Raw genomic sequence first — 14,745 nt, forward strand, 5'->3', positions numbered from 1 at the left:
CATCAAGCCAACCACAACTTTTATTAACACATGCGAATCTCAAATAGTTAAGTCCAACCATATTTCAGCAAATAGTTCTAAGACAGGAAGTAGATTTGAGATGAGAAACATATCAGTTAGCTTCAAACTACAATATTTTTTCGAGGTATTTTATTCTGGAACAAAAGCCATCCATGTCATGGGCGTAGCCACTACGCTAAACAGTAGGGTATGGTATAATTTTAATCATTTGAAAATGTATAAAAAAACTTGAGGAGTAAAAAAAGGTTAGTAAGTTCCTTTCAATGGGTCTTTGATTATGTCATTTAAAGACACTGCATTAAACTCGGGAAACGAGTTGCAGTTTCTGTAAATATAATTTCTGTATATAAGGATCTACATATAAGGACCTAGGTTACTTAGGTGTTCTCAATTACTCTATGAATTTTATTCATTATGAAATACATTTCGATGCATTTTTTTAGAGGTGCATACATTACGCCTTTGAGCAAGCTGTTACCTCAATGGGGTCTTGAATAGGGGTTTGCAATGGTCCATATGCTTTTTTTTTGGTCACGGCTATGATCCATATTCCAATCAAGACGGTTAGATATAATCACCTTCACTGACAAAAAGTCACTTACAGACGCACATATTTCAGTTATACATAGCATCATTGTGCCCCTGATCTTTCAATAAGTAAAATTAGACAAAGAACACCCTTTTAACATCATATAAAATTTTAAAACCGATTACCACTCTTTCAGATAATATATTGCTAACAACAGGTAAACATCTTTATGTTTATATGTTTGTAAAAATTCCGTAGTAACAGTAATACTGAAAAATAATAAGCAGTCAGAATAAACGTTTTTGAAATGCTGAACTTGCAACAAAAAATAGAGAAAAAAAACAAATAATTATTTTCTTAGCAAATTTTTAGGCATAGCAACATAGTTACATTTGATCAATGTTTGGCGAACACCCAAACGTAGATCTTCAAAAAATAATTTCCTTTATTCACCGCGCAGGCTGAACTTGGATTTCCATAATCGGATTTGTGATAAAACGGCGCTTATGCGCTATATGGACAGAAGAAAATCTGCCACCACTTAAACCAACCAACCATCACATGCCGCAAATCTGTCATCAAAGAACTTAAACTCTTCTAAGTTCCACAGCATGAACTGTCAATCTACATGGTTCTGTCAGCGCGAATAAACCTTATTATGGATTTCTGCAGCAGCTGTCAGCAAAAGAGCATAGAAAAAGCTGTGGAGCGTTTGTAATGTCATTACCCAGTGCTTTCTATTCTATGGGTTATTTTCTTTGAAACTTTTTAATTTATTAATAGGTCAATATAATAGGCCGTATGCGAGTTCGAGTATATAGTAAATTGAAGGAAATAGTGGATTATATCGGTATGGCAGCGAATGTTAGTATTTACTAGAATTTCGAGTAAGATATATTAGATAAAAATTAGCTAGATTAGGTATTACCATTGTAAAAATTGTATGAGATGTTTAAAAAATAAATAAATTTGGAAACTTTTAACTAAAAATAATAAATAAATGCAATAAATAAATATTTACATAAGTGCAGTGCAAAAAATCCCTAGGAAATTTCAATTAACTTTACCTTAAATTACCTGAACTCGCACACGTCCTATATAGCTAATTAATAAATTGGTAGATCAGGCTTAAATTTAATAGAAATAACTTTCATTTGTGGACTTTTTTATCAATTTCGATATTTAAACGATTTTTCTCATTGTGATATGAGTATATAATACAACTGTCCGAAAAAGAATGACTGAAATAGAACTGTCTGTGTCCACAATCACAAGGTTTTTATGCAATGATAAAACCGGAGCTAACTTTTTTTCTTGTTTTCCACAAAAAATTCATTTTATAAAATATAAATAATAAATACCAATGTGTTGTCACTGTATTTCGATAAGACGGCAATTTTAATTATAAGATTTGTACTTGGCATTTGTGAGTTTACAAATAAATTCAAATTTCACATATCAAAGTTGCGTTCCCAGCTACCTGTTGACACATTAACATTTGCAATTTAACCTGAAACGGTTCAATAAAACTGAATCAGACGGACACAAACAAGTAACCAATTGAAACAACTAAGTGCAAACGAGTGCTCCAAACGTCTTTGCTGCGTCTCGCTTCCCAGGAGCAGCTTTGACATGCACTGTACGCGTATAAGCCGGCTTTGTTCACAAATGTCAAAAGTTTACTTTTATTAAGGAGAGCAAGTTTTTGAGATCGTTTAGCCACTGGCTTAAAAACCTCATACTATAACACAAACCATTGCAGGGGTCACATTAATATGTTTCGAACCAAAAAAATAAAATAAATATGTCGTTATAAATTTATAAAACTTTTTTGTCTCCACGAGAATAAATCTATTTCCAATACCAAAAATGATTAAAGATACGGAAATTTAATAACAAAAATTAATTTAAGGAATTTTTAGGCTAACTACACGGCTGCTTCCGAAATTGCAAAACATCTGTCATCAGTGGTTTGTATTTATGAATTCTTAGACAAAGAGAACCTTGTTTCATTATCAAAAGGAAAGAAAATAACGTGGATACTCAGAATAAAGGAAAACATCCATTGACTTGCAATTCTCATTCAATTGCAACTAGTTGCGTCACACTCTTCGCAAACCTGTGAAGAAAATCGGTGTGGTTCCCTTGAATGGAACCAATAAGCAAAAAAGAAATCGAAGACGAGCAGATGATACATGAAGAATGATAATCAACAATGAAACGAGGAAAAATTTCCACTAATTATAAGCTTAACTACGTGATAAAAATTCCTTGCATTTTTTTAAACACCTATTAAAAAAATATTTCGCTCTTTTTTGTAACAATATATATTATGTTAATGTTTGAACCAGATACGAAGCAGCAAGCTCTAGTTAATGTCAGGGATTATATGACTCATGTAATTCCGAAGATATTATTTGCTCTGACTGCCTGAAATCGACTCCAAAGTGCCTGGTTGCACTTCAATTGACTATCAAATTTATAATATATGTTATTTTACCTGAGGATTTTGTACTGAACGGTGTTGATTTTTAAATCGTATCCCTTGTGAGATGCCACGATACTTTTGTTATTTTACGCAACTCTTTTGATTGAAACATATCAATCATAAAAATAATACCTTGTGATCAAAAAAGAACTTATTCGTTTATTTTTTGAATTCCCGCGCTTATCCAAACGGTAAATTTTTTTAATTTCACGCTGGCAACACTATTATACACATTCTGTCAAAGTTTAACGCATATCGTACGATTAGTTTTTTTTTTGGCGGCTATACAAACAAGTCGAAAAATTGTCATGTGGCGATTTTTAGCTGAATTTCATTCAAAAAAAGCGTCGTTATGATGTGGCCAAAGAGATGATTTCCAACGCAGATAGTGACCTCACATTCATCGAACGCATCATAACTGGTGATGAGACATGGGTCTATGAATTTGACATGCCCACCAAACAACAATCAACCGAATGGTGTTTCGAGGGTGAACCGAAACCGAAAAGAGAACGCCAAAGTCGGTCCAAAATCAAGGTTATGCTGACTGTTTTCTTCCATATTCGTGGTGTGGTGTACTATGAATTCCTTTCGCACGGTCAAACGGAGTATTAAAGGAGTATAATTTGGCCGTTATGCGTCATATGCGTGAGGCCATTCGCAAAAAGAGGGCAGATTTATGGAAGGGAAACTAATGGATTTCACACCACAATAACGCACCGACTCACATAGCGTTGGTTGTGTCGCAGTTTTTGGCCAAAAACTCCACCAATTTCATCAACCAAGCACCGTGTTGGTGAGGCCATAAAAGAGAATTCGCTGGGTGAATTAAAGGTCATACCTTCGTCGGTCTATAAAACTTGTATGGAAAATTGGATCAAGCGTTGGCATGCATGTATTGCCGCAGGAAGAGAGTATTTTGAAGGCGATAATAAAGAAAATTATTAAAAATTAAAATTTTGCGTTTTTTTTTAAATTCTCGTTCTTTTTTGATCAAATAGTGCACCATACAATAGTTAGCATCAACCTTTTCAGACACGGGTAATGTCATTTTTTATAGTTAACTAGTTGACAGCACTAAATATGAGGATGCTGACATTATTACTGCATCCTTAACGAATGTTGTTACATAAGTTTCCGCAAACATAGACAGATCAGCTATATATATATTATATAGAATTGGTCTTAGTTAAGGCGTAAAGAGGGGTTTTAAAAATACCTTGAGTTAAGAAAGAGTAAAAGTGCTCAAGTGCACTGGCTCAAATAGAAATAAATAAATAATGGTCTTAGACCACTACCTTGTTTAATGCAACTATGAAGGACTGCTGCTTCTTATAACTTTACAATATCATAAAGTGGATAGGGCAGTATGTTTTTGTGTTTGTGTATCCGTCTATCACGGCTTATTAAACATCAAGAATACAGTAATGTAATGTTTTAGTTCTGCTAACGTATTACTGATAACTTCTTGAAATAAAACTATTATCTTTCCTCCTTATTTGTTTTTATCTCTTTCCCAAGAATAGAACTAAAACATAAACAATAAGGCATGCTTTATTAAAGCTATCATTTAGTATTGTTCTACAGTTTTTATTTATTTTAACTACCACTTGCCTTTAAGTTTTAAAACACACAAGCTTAGATTTTTAAATTGACAAGGTTTAATTCCTGACACTTGCAATGGAAAAATTTCATGCGGAAAATAAAGCCCATTGTTGTTTCCAAAGGCCACAAATGACGGATATTTGGCGATATTCAAAACATCTGTGTAATACTCCTAAAGGTTCACTAGTTCAAAATTTTAATTAGATTTTAAGATTTTCCTACTTTTATCCACTTTTCTATTCGAATTAAATCTTTTGTTATAAAATATAAAATTATTAATTATAAAAAATGTTTAGAATGCTTTTTAAATTGGAATATGCGCCATTCCATGATGAACTTTATATATAAAATTCGAAAACTTGTCAAAACTTGCAATGATCTAAACGCATATTTCAAAAAATTTAAATATTTTAAATATTATATTATTGCATATTATTGCATATTGTATTATTATCTCTTTCTGAATTTTAATATCGCCCAATTCAACCTAACCTTACCTATTATAACCCATTTCCATGTTGTCTCACTATTTTTCCAACTACTCGTTCTTTTTCAATTTTTTTACCAATGAATCAATCGACTCACAACCCCACTTTAAACATTTCCCTTTAGATGGTCATTTCAGAGTAGTCCACCATTACAAACTGAACTAAAATAGCTTTAGACCAGACTGACTTTGTACAAAGTTATTTACTTTATGACCTCCTAAACTGCCTCCTTCCAGCTAATTTTTTCTAGCTCTCACTTTTCATCATATATTTTTTTTTAAATTCTTTCCAATGCATATTTCAATAAGCTTTAAACCATTTATAACTTTTTATTGTATTCGCATTAACTAAAAAGAAATAAAATTTCAAATAATTTTAAATCTTTAACTTCCAATAATTATATTTAATTCCTTAAATTAACTTTTACTTCATAAAAGCAAAGTAGCACTACGTATCTCAAGCAACCAAAATAATGAAAACCACCTTAATGAGCAAAATTAACTTCACGCTAAAACCGAAAATTATAATTTATAATTAAAAATAAAATATTTTTATTATGCATTCATTATACAGCTAAAATTAGTTTCGGAAAAATCTGTAAGAGGTCCAACTTCAAATAAATGTGGAAACATCATGCAACCAGACGTCTTCGTAATGTGGAAACGCGCTGATCGCTCCAACTGAACTGATAAAAATCTGCATTGTTTTTCCTCGTTCGTCTTGGGGAGAGACGAAACTTATTTGCTTTACTGCTCCACATTAAATAATTTAATCAATTAGTTTAACTCCGAACACAATTACCATTGTCTCGGAGCAGCGATTACCAGATTACAATCATTCATTCATTTGTGGGTCGCATACGCAACATCCGCCACATGAAGAGCCAAGCCAACAATACGAATTTGTGGCTCAAACTCGCATTGTTGTTCTTAATGACCTGCGATTTTCGCATAGATAAACATTTGTATTGTTTCGAGTCTCAAGGACTATACGATCAACTTTTATGTGCATGGCTTACAGATGCAAATATCGGTATTGGGTTATGCATTTTATATTTTAAGTGTTCTCAGAAAATGGTTTCTTCATGTTATATGTTCGAAAATGTGACTCCGAAACTACCACGAATGCAAGAGTTTTATATACCGAACTCAAAAACAACAAAAAAAAAAAAAAAAAAAAAAAAAAAAAAAAAAAAATCATCCCTCCGTCTAATAAAAAAACAAAAAAAAAAAAAAAAAAAAAAAAAAACAAAAAAAAAAAACCCTCCCCTGGTTTCGCTCCCGCTTTCCGCCGCCCGGCTCTCCCACCTTCTCTCCTCGGCCTTTCGCCTTTATTCCTTCTTCTCATCCGTTCTGCCCGCCGTGGACTCTTTTCTTCGTCGCCCTGTGTGTGTGTTGGTCACGCGCTTTTCGCCTTTATCCTGGTTCTTTCTCTCCTCCCCTGTATCTCCCCTCCCCGTTTTCCAATTAGCTAAATACATATGCTCATATCAGCCTTTACATCTCAACTCCCAGGGATGTATTCCTATCACAACTCTCCTTCTCACCCGTCTAGCCACGCCCAGCCCACCCTTCAAGCATCACGTTGGCTATACGGTCCGATCTCCGCCATAAGCCAAGCGACTGCTTAAAGCCGATCTGCTACTATAGTAGATCTTTTTACTAATAGAACCGAGTTTCAAAATGCCAACAAAGACTTTACCCATAAAAAAACTACCATTTGGTTGGTATTAAATTGAAGATGCGTTTTGAAAGAACTTGCCTAGTTTATAATAAAATAAAAATATACATAATAAATATATTAAGATTATATTATTGTTATTATTACGGTATTCAGTTAGCTTTGACTTTTCGCACATTTTCTCCCTGTTGAGAGCAGTTCCATTTTATAATTTTAATAAAACAATAATAAATACAGAATGGTCTTAATCCTGACAACTGTGTTCCAAGTGTTATCTAGTTTACCGAAATATCAAAATTACCAACAGATTTTTACTTTTATAATGTAAGAAACTATCATTGATGTATAGTACAACACTCGCTTAAGAGTGTTAAAAGTGAATTATACAAGAAAATTGTATAGAACTAAAGGACATTAATAAACATATACAAATTATATGAGTACTACCAAAAATTTCGGAATAGTTTCCAACTCAACATAAAACTCACCGTCTCAGTTCTTAACGTGAAATCGAATTTAAAATCGAAAACGATTTATATGAACATTTTCAGTAAATTAAACCAAAGGTGATTACTTATACACCTATATATCTTTCTTGTAAGCGAAATGTCTACCTACAGTAGTAATAGCAAGTAAGTAGAAAAAAATTGTATGCAATTACGAAATAAATAGAAAGTGAAGAATATTTTCCTGACTTTGTCCAGATTATGAAGATTCCAGTGAAAATATATACCCAAAATGTTTAAATAACGAGAGCGTGCTGTACTTATGCAAAATTTAAAAAGAAAATATTAGCAAACACTTAAGTTTACAATTGTGAATATTCAAGTCATCTACTTAAATAACATTAATTTACAATAATTACCGAATCGTACTACTTTTAGAAGTGAAATTGTATGTAATTTAGGTAATATTAATTAAAATTAAAGTTTCAATTATTCAGTTTATTTAACAGTTATTAAATTTAGCCAATCGATTTAATGCATTTTACCAAATGTTTATAGCCAGTTTAAAACATGATCCAGTTGATTAGAATATTCTAAATAGAGTAGAGCAGCGCGTACACCGACTTTTAAGATCTATTGTACTCAATTGATATAGTGTTTTTTTATTTCAAAGTTCTCCATTAATTGTAGTATCGATTCTTTATCTGATATTAGATGAATATCACCTAAGTGTTTTATTCATTCGTTCATCAATGCTGCACATTCTGCTTGGTGCATTAATGCTGAGTTTCGCAGCCTTCTTTCCTTCACAAAGCCTTTAAGCTCAGTTCGTGTAAATTTTCAATTTTTTTTGTCTGATAGTTCAAGATGTCAGTATTCATATTGATTCCTAAATTAGTTTTATTTTGTTTCAGACAATCCCTAACAAGATTTAGGATAAAGATTCATCTATATGCGAAATGAATTGTGATTACTATGATAAATGGTCCAAGTAAAAGTCATCTCTATATCTCTTCTTCCTGCTGAACCTATTTTCATTCAACTTATATGCGAAGTCATAACAAACTCCAGTTTAAGTTCAAACGAACAGATGGATACAGATAAATCAAATAAATTTGTTAGATGTACCATTATTTTTTAGGATCTTTGATATTTTTTTCACTGCATACAACCATATCTGAGCAAACATATTGAAATTACAGATTGAGTTTTTACAAAAACATTTGATATAGATTTCAATTACTTTCGTTTTATTGTACTAAAGATAATACTTCCTATAAATCCCATTGCAATAACCTCAAGGAGTTAGCAGAAACTAATATAAACCACCAATAAAGATTTTCAATCACACGGACCAGATTTAACGGAGCTGTCAACACCAAACATCCAATTAAGCAGTTAGTATCGAGAATATGATACTAAAATAGTGCCTTATAGACCCACCACTTGAACCAACCAATATAGGTTGAATCAAATAAATGCAGAGCCGCTGATAGACTATACCGTTTTGTTTTATATTTTATCAAGTGATTTTCAATGCTTTATGTTATCACTGCTTATAAAAGTTGTAGAAACAATGATAGAAGTAGCAATATCTAGAAAATAACTTTTGGAACCCTTGATAATGGTAATGATGTAAAAACTCGGTTTTGTAAGAGGTAGGTCAGTCTTCTATAAAAAAAAGCAATGCATGAAGAAATTTTTTTTAGATATAAAAAGATATAAAGCGCTTTCAAAAAGTAGTGATCTACAACAAATATTCTTTTTATACGAGTATTATATTAATTAATTGACAGTTGTTTCGAGTATTAACAATCATATAAGAAAATAGGAATATTGAAAATAATATGCATAAAAAAATATATTCAACTTGCAGTCTCGCTTCTACAAATCGGAGAGTAACATTAGCATGATTTTCTCCGTATTACAATCTCAGATTAGATTCTATGCGCAAGAAAGAAATAAAATCATGCAATAAATAATGCCTTTTCAAAAAAATAGTATTGAAATTATTCTACAGCTTGATATAAATGACATTGCAAGTGAATTTTTTAATGAAATTTCACAGCAATATATAGTCCACAATGTTATAGTCCACAACTTTTCGAAACCTCTATGCTAAACACAATAACCCCTATTGAGTAAAATTGTCACTACCGTCATATGGACGTTAAAATCAAATTTAATATAAAAAGATAACCAAACCAATTCCAGAAACGCTTCTAGGAGTGACAGAAACACTTCTACATTTCAGCTTAATTTATTTCAAGTTTTTGAATATGTAATTTAAGTTGTATACAAATAATACTACGGTTAGAAAATACACAATTCCTTTGTCGGCCAAGTATACGTTCAGTACCAGTAGTGTTTTCAGACGACCATTAGATGGCCACTCAATCTTTAAATATATTTAACATGATAATATATTGAAGTCGCAGAAATCTCTAGATCGAAACATTACGTGCATTAAAAAAGTTGTATAATTATCTATTTTAGAAAATAGATAAAGGCGGTTCAAATAGTACAAAATGTTTGAATACATGAATATTCTTATACTCGTGATACTTAACTTTTTACATGTATTTTCGAATAAAAATATTTTTTGTATTATTTTATTTTATAAATATTAATTTTTTTCTTGAAAAAAAAATACTTTGCTATGCTTTAGTCGTAACCGTAATTGCTAATTAATATGACCTAATCTAAAAGTTGTCATCTGTATATATTTTTTTTTTTTATAAATGCGATAAATAATAAAAAATACTATATTTACGACCTAATTTTAAGCAGTGCAAAAAAAAATTGCCATCCGTAATTAATCGTAAACCTTTTATCTTAAAATGACTATTGAATAATAACTAAGTAAAAATACATTTTAATTTATTTTTTCATTTTATGAGCTTGCTTTTAAAATTTTATTATTCGTGCAAACAATGGATTTTCTCAGAGATTGCTATTATCTTAATAACTTAAACCAAGCGTCTTATCTTGATAGTTAAAGATAAAAATTATAATACAAAGCGTTAAAAAAAAAGTAAGAGATAATACATGAAACACAAATCGATATAATTACTTCGAAATTCTTAAAATGTAAACGTATCGGTATACAATATTTTGAAAAAACTTTCAAGAAAATATCATGAATTCCATGAGATGTGATGTCATTCATTACGTGATTATTCAGAAGAAAAAAATTAAGATGACTACATTTATCTAAAGTAAAACACAATAAGTATTTAGAAGAGGTTTTATATGTAAAAGCGTTTGGTCGTAGATTTAAACATTTAGTATTATGAAGATACATAAATACATCCAACAAATTTCTATAAAAGAGTACTATCTCCTCACTATTTGGTCCCTCTAAATTCTAACAGTATTAAAAACATTTATTACTCCTATATATCAAACCGAAATTATTCATAAACACAACAATTTCTCAATATACCAAATATCATCTTCGCTTATATTAATCCAACAAGTGCAATATAAAAAAAAATGCCATTTGTCATACGTCTGGAAAATAAAATTTCACCTTCTGAAGCTAATTTTGTTTAAAGAAGACAGATAGATGACTATCTCATGCCTCATCAAGCAATAACAAAAAAAAAAGAATTTGGGATGAACGAATGGCATTCAATCATAGATGATCAACTAAGGAATGAAATTTAAAAATATATAAAAGAAGTGAATTTGTAAAACTGAACCAAACGATTGATTAACATCTACATCAATATTTGTACAGGATAGCCTAATACACTTAATAAACCGTATTCTACCATTATCCTTCGATCATATCAAAAGTCTTTTAAATTTTTTATTTTAAAATTTTAAATATAGTTTGTAGAACTTCTATGTTCTTTTTAATTACTTTTCAAATTTCATATTAATAAACCAGAAGATTCAACTCTACTCACGGTCATGAACAATTGCCGATGCGTAAACACAGGATGCCTTAACTAATCCTAACTTTATCAAACATCTAATCCTGTGTGTTGCAATTTTCAGTTACATTCGCATAACTAATAACTAATACCTAATACTAATACCTAATACATAACTAATACCTAGTAAAGTGTAACGAAAATCACCGTTCACTTTATTGAGCTTTTGAATCAATTATAAGAGTAGAGGTTATAAGTTTATATATCATGACCAATAAACATCGGTTTGGATAAATTTTATTTAAATATCATAGTAAATTTAAATCTTTAAAAAATTTATACATTTTTGCATACAAATCTGGAGCTATACTGTACCTTTAAAAATGTTCATATGTATTTTTATGTTGTGTACTAATCTTGTATCATACTTAAAAATCTTGTGTTACTTAAAATTCACGCCGATGATATTTATCAGGATCGAAATATGACGTTACTACAACACGATCACTGAATTTACGCCCAGTCAAGGCTTGCTGCGCCTTCTGACAATCCATCACTGAATTAAACTCTACGAAAACTTTGCCGCAACCTGGCACATCAACACCTTCAATGGGTCGAGGTATTTCTACACTACGTACAACGCCATACTTGTTGCATTCTTCTTTGATGTCTTCCAAAATGTCTTCATATTCTTCTTCATCGCGAAGCTCGTCTGGTGTTACCATGTTAAGTAGACAAAGCACCTCGGTTGGTGGGCCAGACATGCCCACCATGGATAGACCAGGTACTTGTATCATAACAGGCGGTGCAGCAGTTGCACTGCCTGGTTGAGCGTTCTTTGCTCCAACACTTGCACGCTGCACTATAAGCTTCTTGTCTCCCAATTGCATACCATTCAAACCAGCTATAGCCTAACATAATATCAGAATTTTAACTTATTTTTATAAACCATATATTTAGATCTATTTTACCTGATCAGTAATGCTGTGGTCCAAATATTCTGTGAAGGCATAACCCTTACTTAAGCCAGTTGCAGTATCTTTGACCAAATTGAAAGCCCGTAGTTGTCCGAATGATAGGAGAAGTTCTTTAACCTGCGAACGGCGAAGCAGAATGTGTTCAATTTTAAACAATAAAAACATATTCTTTATAATAGAGCAAATTTGAAATTTTTAAACGAAATGAAATGGCCATGTTTTGCAATTATGTTTTGTTATAAGATTTATACTGTGACGTATATGAAATGTGAATTATGAAATTCCACGGCACATGTTGTTTTTTAACCCATAAGCAAGCCAATTTCTTCGCAAACCACCTAAAAATTTATTCCTGCTGACTAAAGAAAAAGATACATTATCATTGCTACAACGCATTGCAATAAAATTTATAGTCAAATTTTCGTTCGATCAATTTCACTGAAAAAGTTTAGAAATCCTGAAAGAGGTGTTATTTTTGCTTTTAAAGTAAACTTGCCTTTGTATCTGAAATATCTTTCATCGACACCATTTATTTTCTCAACTAAGTCTTGATACTAATACGAGCGCTGCGCTTAGAGCTTGGTGGACGCAACGACAATAGTATGTACTTGAGGTTGAAGTGGACGCGTTTGCATCTGCAGCGTACAACCTAAGCTACAATAACAACAAACATTAATAGATATTTAACAAGTATTTTAAAGAATAACAAATTTATGCATCTTTATATTGCTAGTTAAATGCATTTTCCAATCATTTTTTAAATTATTTCAATAACAAAAACAAAGGTCCGTCCGTTACTTTGAACTCTGTGAGAATATCTAACTTTAAAAAACTAACTCCACTCTCTTTATATAATTATCAGAAACAATTGCACATTGTAGTGCCGCTTTAGCCTAAAATAATTTGGAAACTGTGATGAGTCTGGCGATGAAAAATTTATCCGCACAATTTAAATTGTTCGCGTTAGAATCACTACAATCATTTTTTCAAATAAAGTTGACGTGGTCTCTCCCAGCAACGATTTCCCCATTTAAATTAATGCATAATATACAAATATACAAATATTTTATGAGCTCAAAACTGCTAAGACTGACATACCTGTTCCTCGTTTAAGTAATTTGGTAGACCTCCAATGAAAATTTTATGTGGTGAATCCGGGACAACAGTAGAAATGACGCCATTGGTTACTGTAATTAAGTCTTACGATAATAAAATAAAATTTGAACGTTATAACATTATAAAATTAATGTGCGTAACTCACCCACTGGAGCTGCAACTGGAGTGCTATCAGTTACGCCGGGCATTGGTTGATAATCGTGCGGTCGACGTATTTTTAAACTTTGGCCTTTGAAGTTAATGCCATCGAAAGCCATTGCTTGGGTTGTTTCGTCGGTGGACCGAAATTCAAGAAAAGCAAAATTTTTGTCCAGATTAATTTGACACGCAAGTACAGGGTTGCCTGCTGCTTGCGCTAGTCCTGTCAGATGCATTTGTTGATTGAAAAATTCCATCATTTCCTCCTCAGTTACACCAAATGGTATATTGCCCACATAGAGGCGACGTGCTTGCCTTGTTATTGTTGATCCCACCACAGGCACAGCTGCCTGCGGTATTTCTGGTACAGCGTTTGCAGGAATTTGTCCTGCTGCTTGCATAGCCTTGTACTGTAACGGTGTTATATGCTCAAATCCTGGTGGGGGCACATCCCAATACAGCGACGGCTTGCGGCGTCTTGAACGGCGGTGTTTTCGGTCCCTATCACGCTCTCTGTACCTCTCACGGGACCTCGAGCGATGACGGCGATCTCGATCTACATAAAAAAATTACTACATTACTTACTAACATATTTTAACTAACATATCTTATACACATATATATCAATTAATATTCAGACGGCTTAACCTTACAAAAATATTTATATTATAATGTGCTTACCATCTGAGCCCATCTTCTATTTCTAGCAAATATTAGCTTAAATAGTTCTTATTAATATTTATCCACCCTATTTTTATAATAAAAATCCAATTTATATAAATTATATGGCTTTTTGCAACAAATCATACAAATCAGGCAGTCGCTTGGTTAGTTTTACGTACCGATTGCAATTAGAAAGAGATGCAAAAAAGCGGTGCCATTTTTTTATTTGAGGAATGTACTAGTTTAGAACTCAGTGACACAAATATTTTTGTTTGTTTCAAAAACCAATTACTCGCATCTTGGCAAACAAATCAAATAAATTCTGAATTTACGTGGGTATATATTATATTATTAGACTTGATCTGATTAAAAAAAAAAAGAAAAAAAAACCGAAGAGTAATTTGTTATTTCGAAACTTACTTTCTTATATTGTTTGCCGCTTTATTTCCTCATTATTTAGTAATTAATTTTAAAAAAATTTTTATAATTTTCGTCCATTTTGTATTAATTAAATAAATAGATTTTGGTTGATATCTTATAATTTAATTATCTTTAATGTTTTATTTAGATTTTATACTAAACCATACACGTGATGCCTTACTTAATTTATTCAAAGCGAGAACCCGCGTATAATCCTACAAAGCTAACGTATACTTATAGTGTATTCAGACCGCCAAATGTCCTTAATTTCGCAAAAAAGAAATGAAGTTAAT

The 14,745-nt window shown here is 31.7% G+C and overlaps 1 protein-coding gene across 3 annotated transcripts; it reads right to left on the reverse strand.

Annotated features, from left to right (window-relative positions):
• Nucleotides 1-11,580: 11,580 nt before the first annotated feature.
• Nucleotides 11,581-14,205, reverse strand: LOC119668851 (splicing factor U2AF 50 kDa subunit). Of its 3 annotated transcripts, XM_038078515.1 has the most exons (6): nt 14,179-14,197; nt 14,051-14,117; nt 13,377-13,925; nt 13,214-13,314; nt 12,110-12,232; nt 11,581-12,049 (listed from the first exon to the last, which is right to left on the reverse strand). In XM_038078515.1, the coding sequence occupies exons 2-6, from the start codon at nt 14,061-14,063 to the stop codon at nt 11,585-11,587; spliced, it is 1,251 nt and encodes a 416-aa protein (XP_037934443.1). In that variant the 5' UTR covers nt 14,064-14,117; nt 14,179-14,197; the 3' UTR covers nt 11,581-11,584. The 3 variants fall into 3 exon arrangements, with proteins under 3 accessions (XP_037934443.1, XP_037934444.1, XP_037934442.1); XM_038078516.1 differs by having other exon boundaries at nt 13,214-13,302; nt 14,051-14,205; XM_038078514.1 differs by having other exon boundaries at nt 14,051-14,205.
• Nucleotides 14,206-14,745: the final 540 nt, after the last annotated feature.

Source organism: Teleopsis dalmanni, chromosome 1, assembly GCF_002237135.1.
Source record: "Teleopsis dalmanni isolate 2A chromosome 1, ASM223713v2, whole genome shotgun sequence".
NCBI lineage: Eukaryota > Metazoa > Arthropoda > Insecta > Diptera > Diopsidae > Teleopsis > Teleopsis dalmanni.

What these genes read in the sequence shown, in the direction of transcription:
- LOC119668851 (XM_038078514.1), bottom strand. An exon ending in TCCAGTTGCAGCTCCAGTGG is followed by an intron (nt 13,315 to 13,376) that starts GTGAGTTACGCA and finishes TATTATCGTAAG; the next exon opens with ACTTAATTACAGTAACCAAT. An exon ending in ATTACTTAAACGAGGAACAG is followed by an intron (nt 12,233 to 13,213) that starts GTATGTCAGTCT and finishes CGCCGTTCGCAG; the next exon opens with GTTAAAGAACTTCTCCTATC.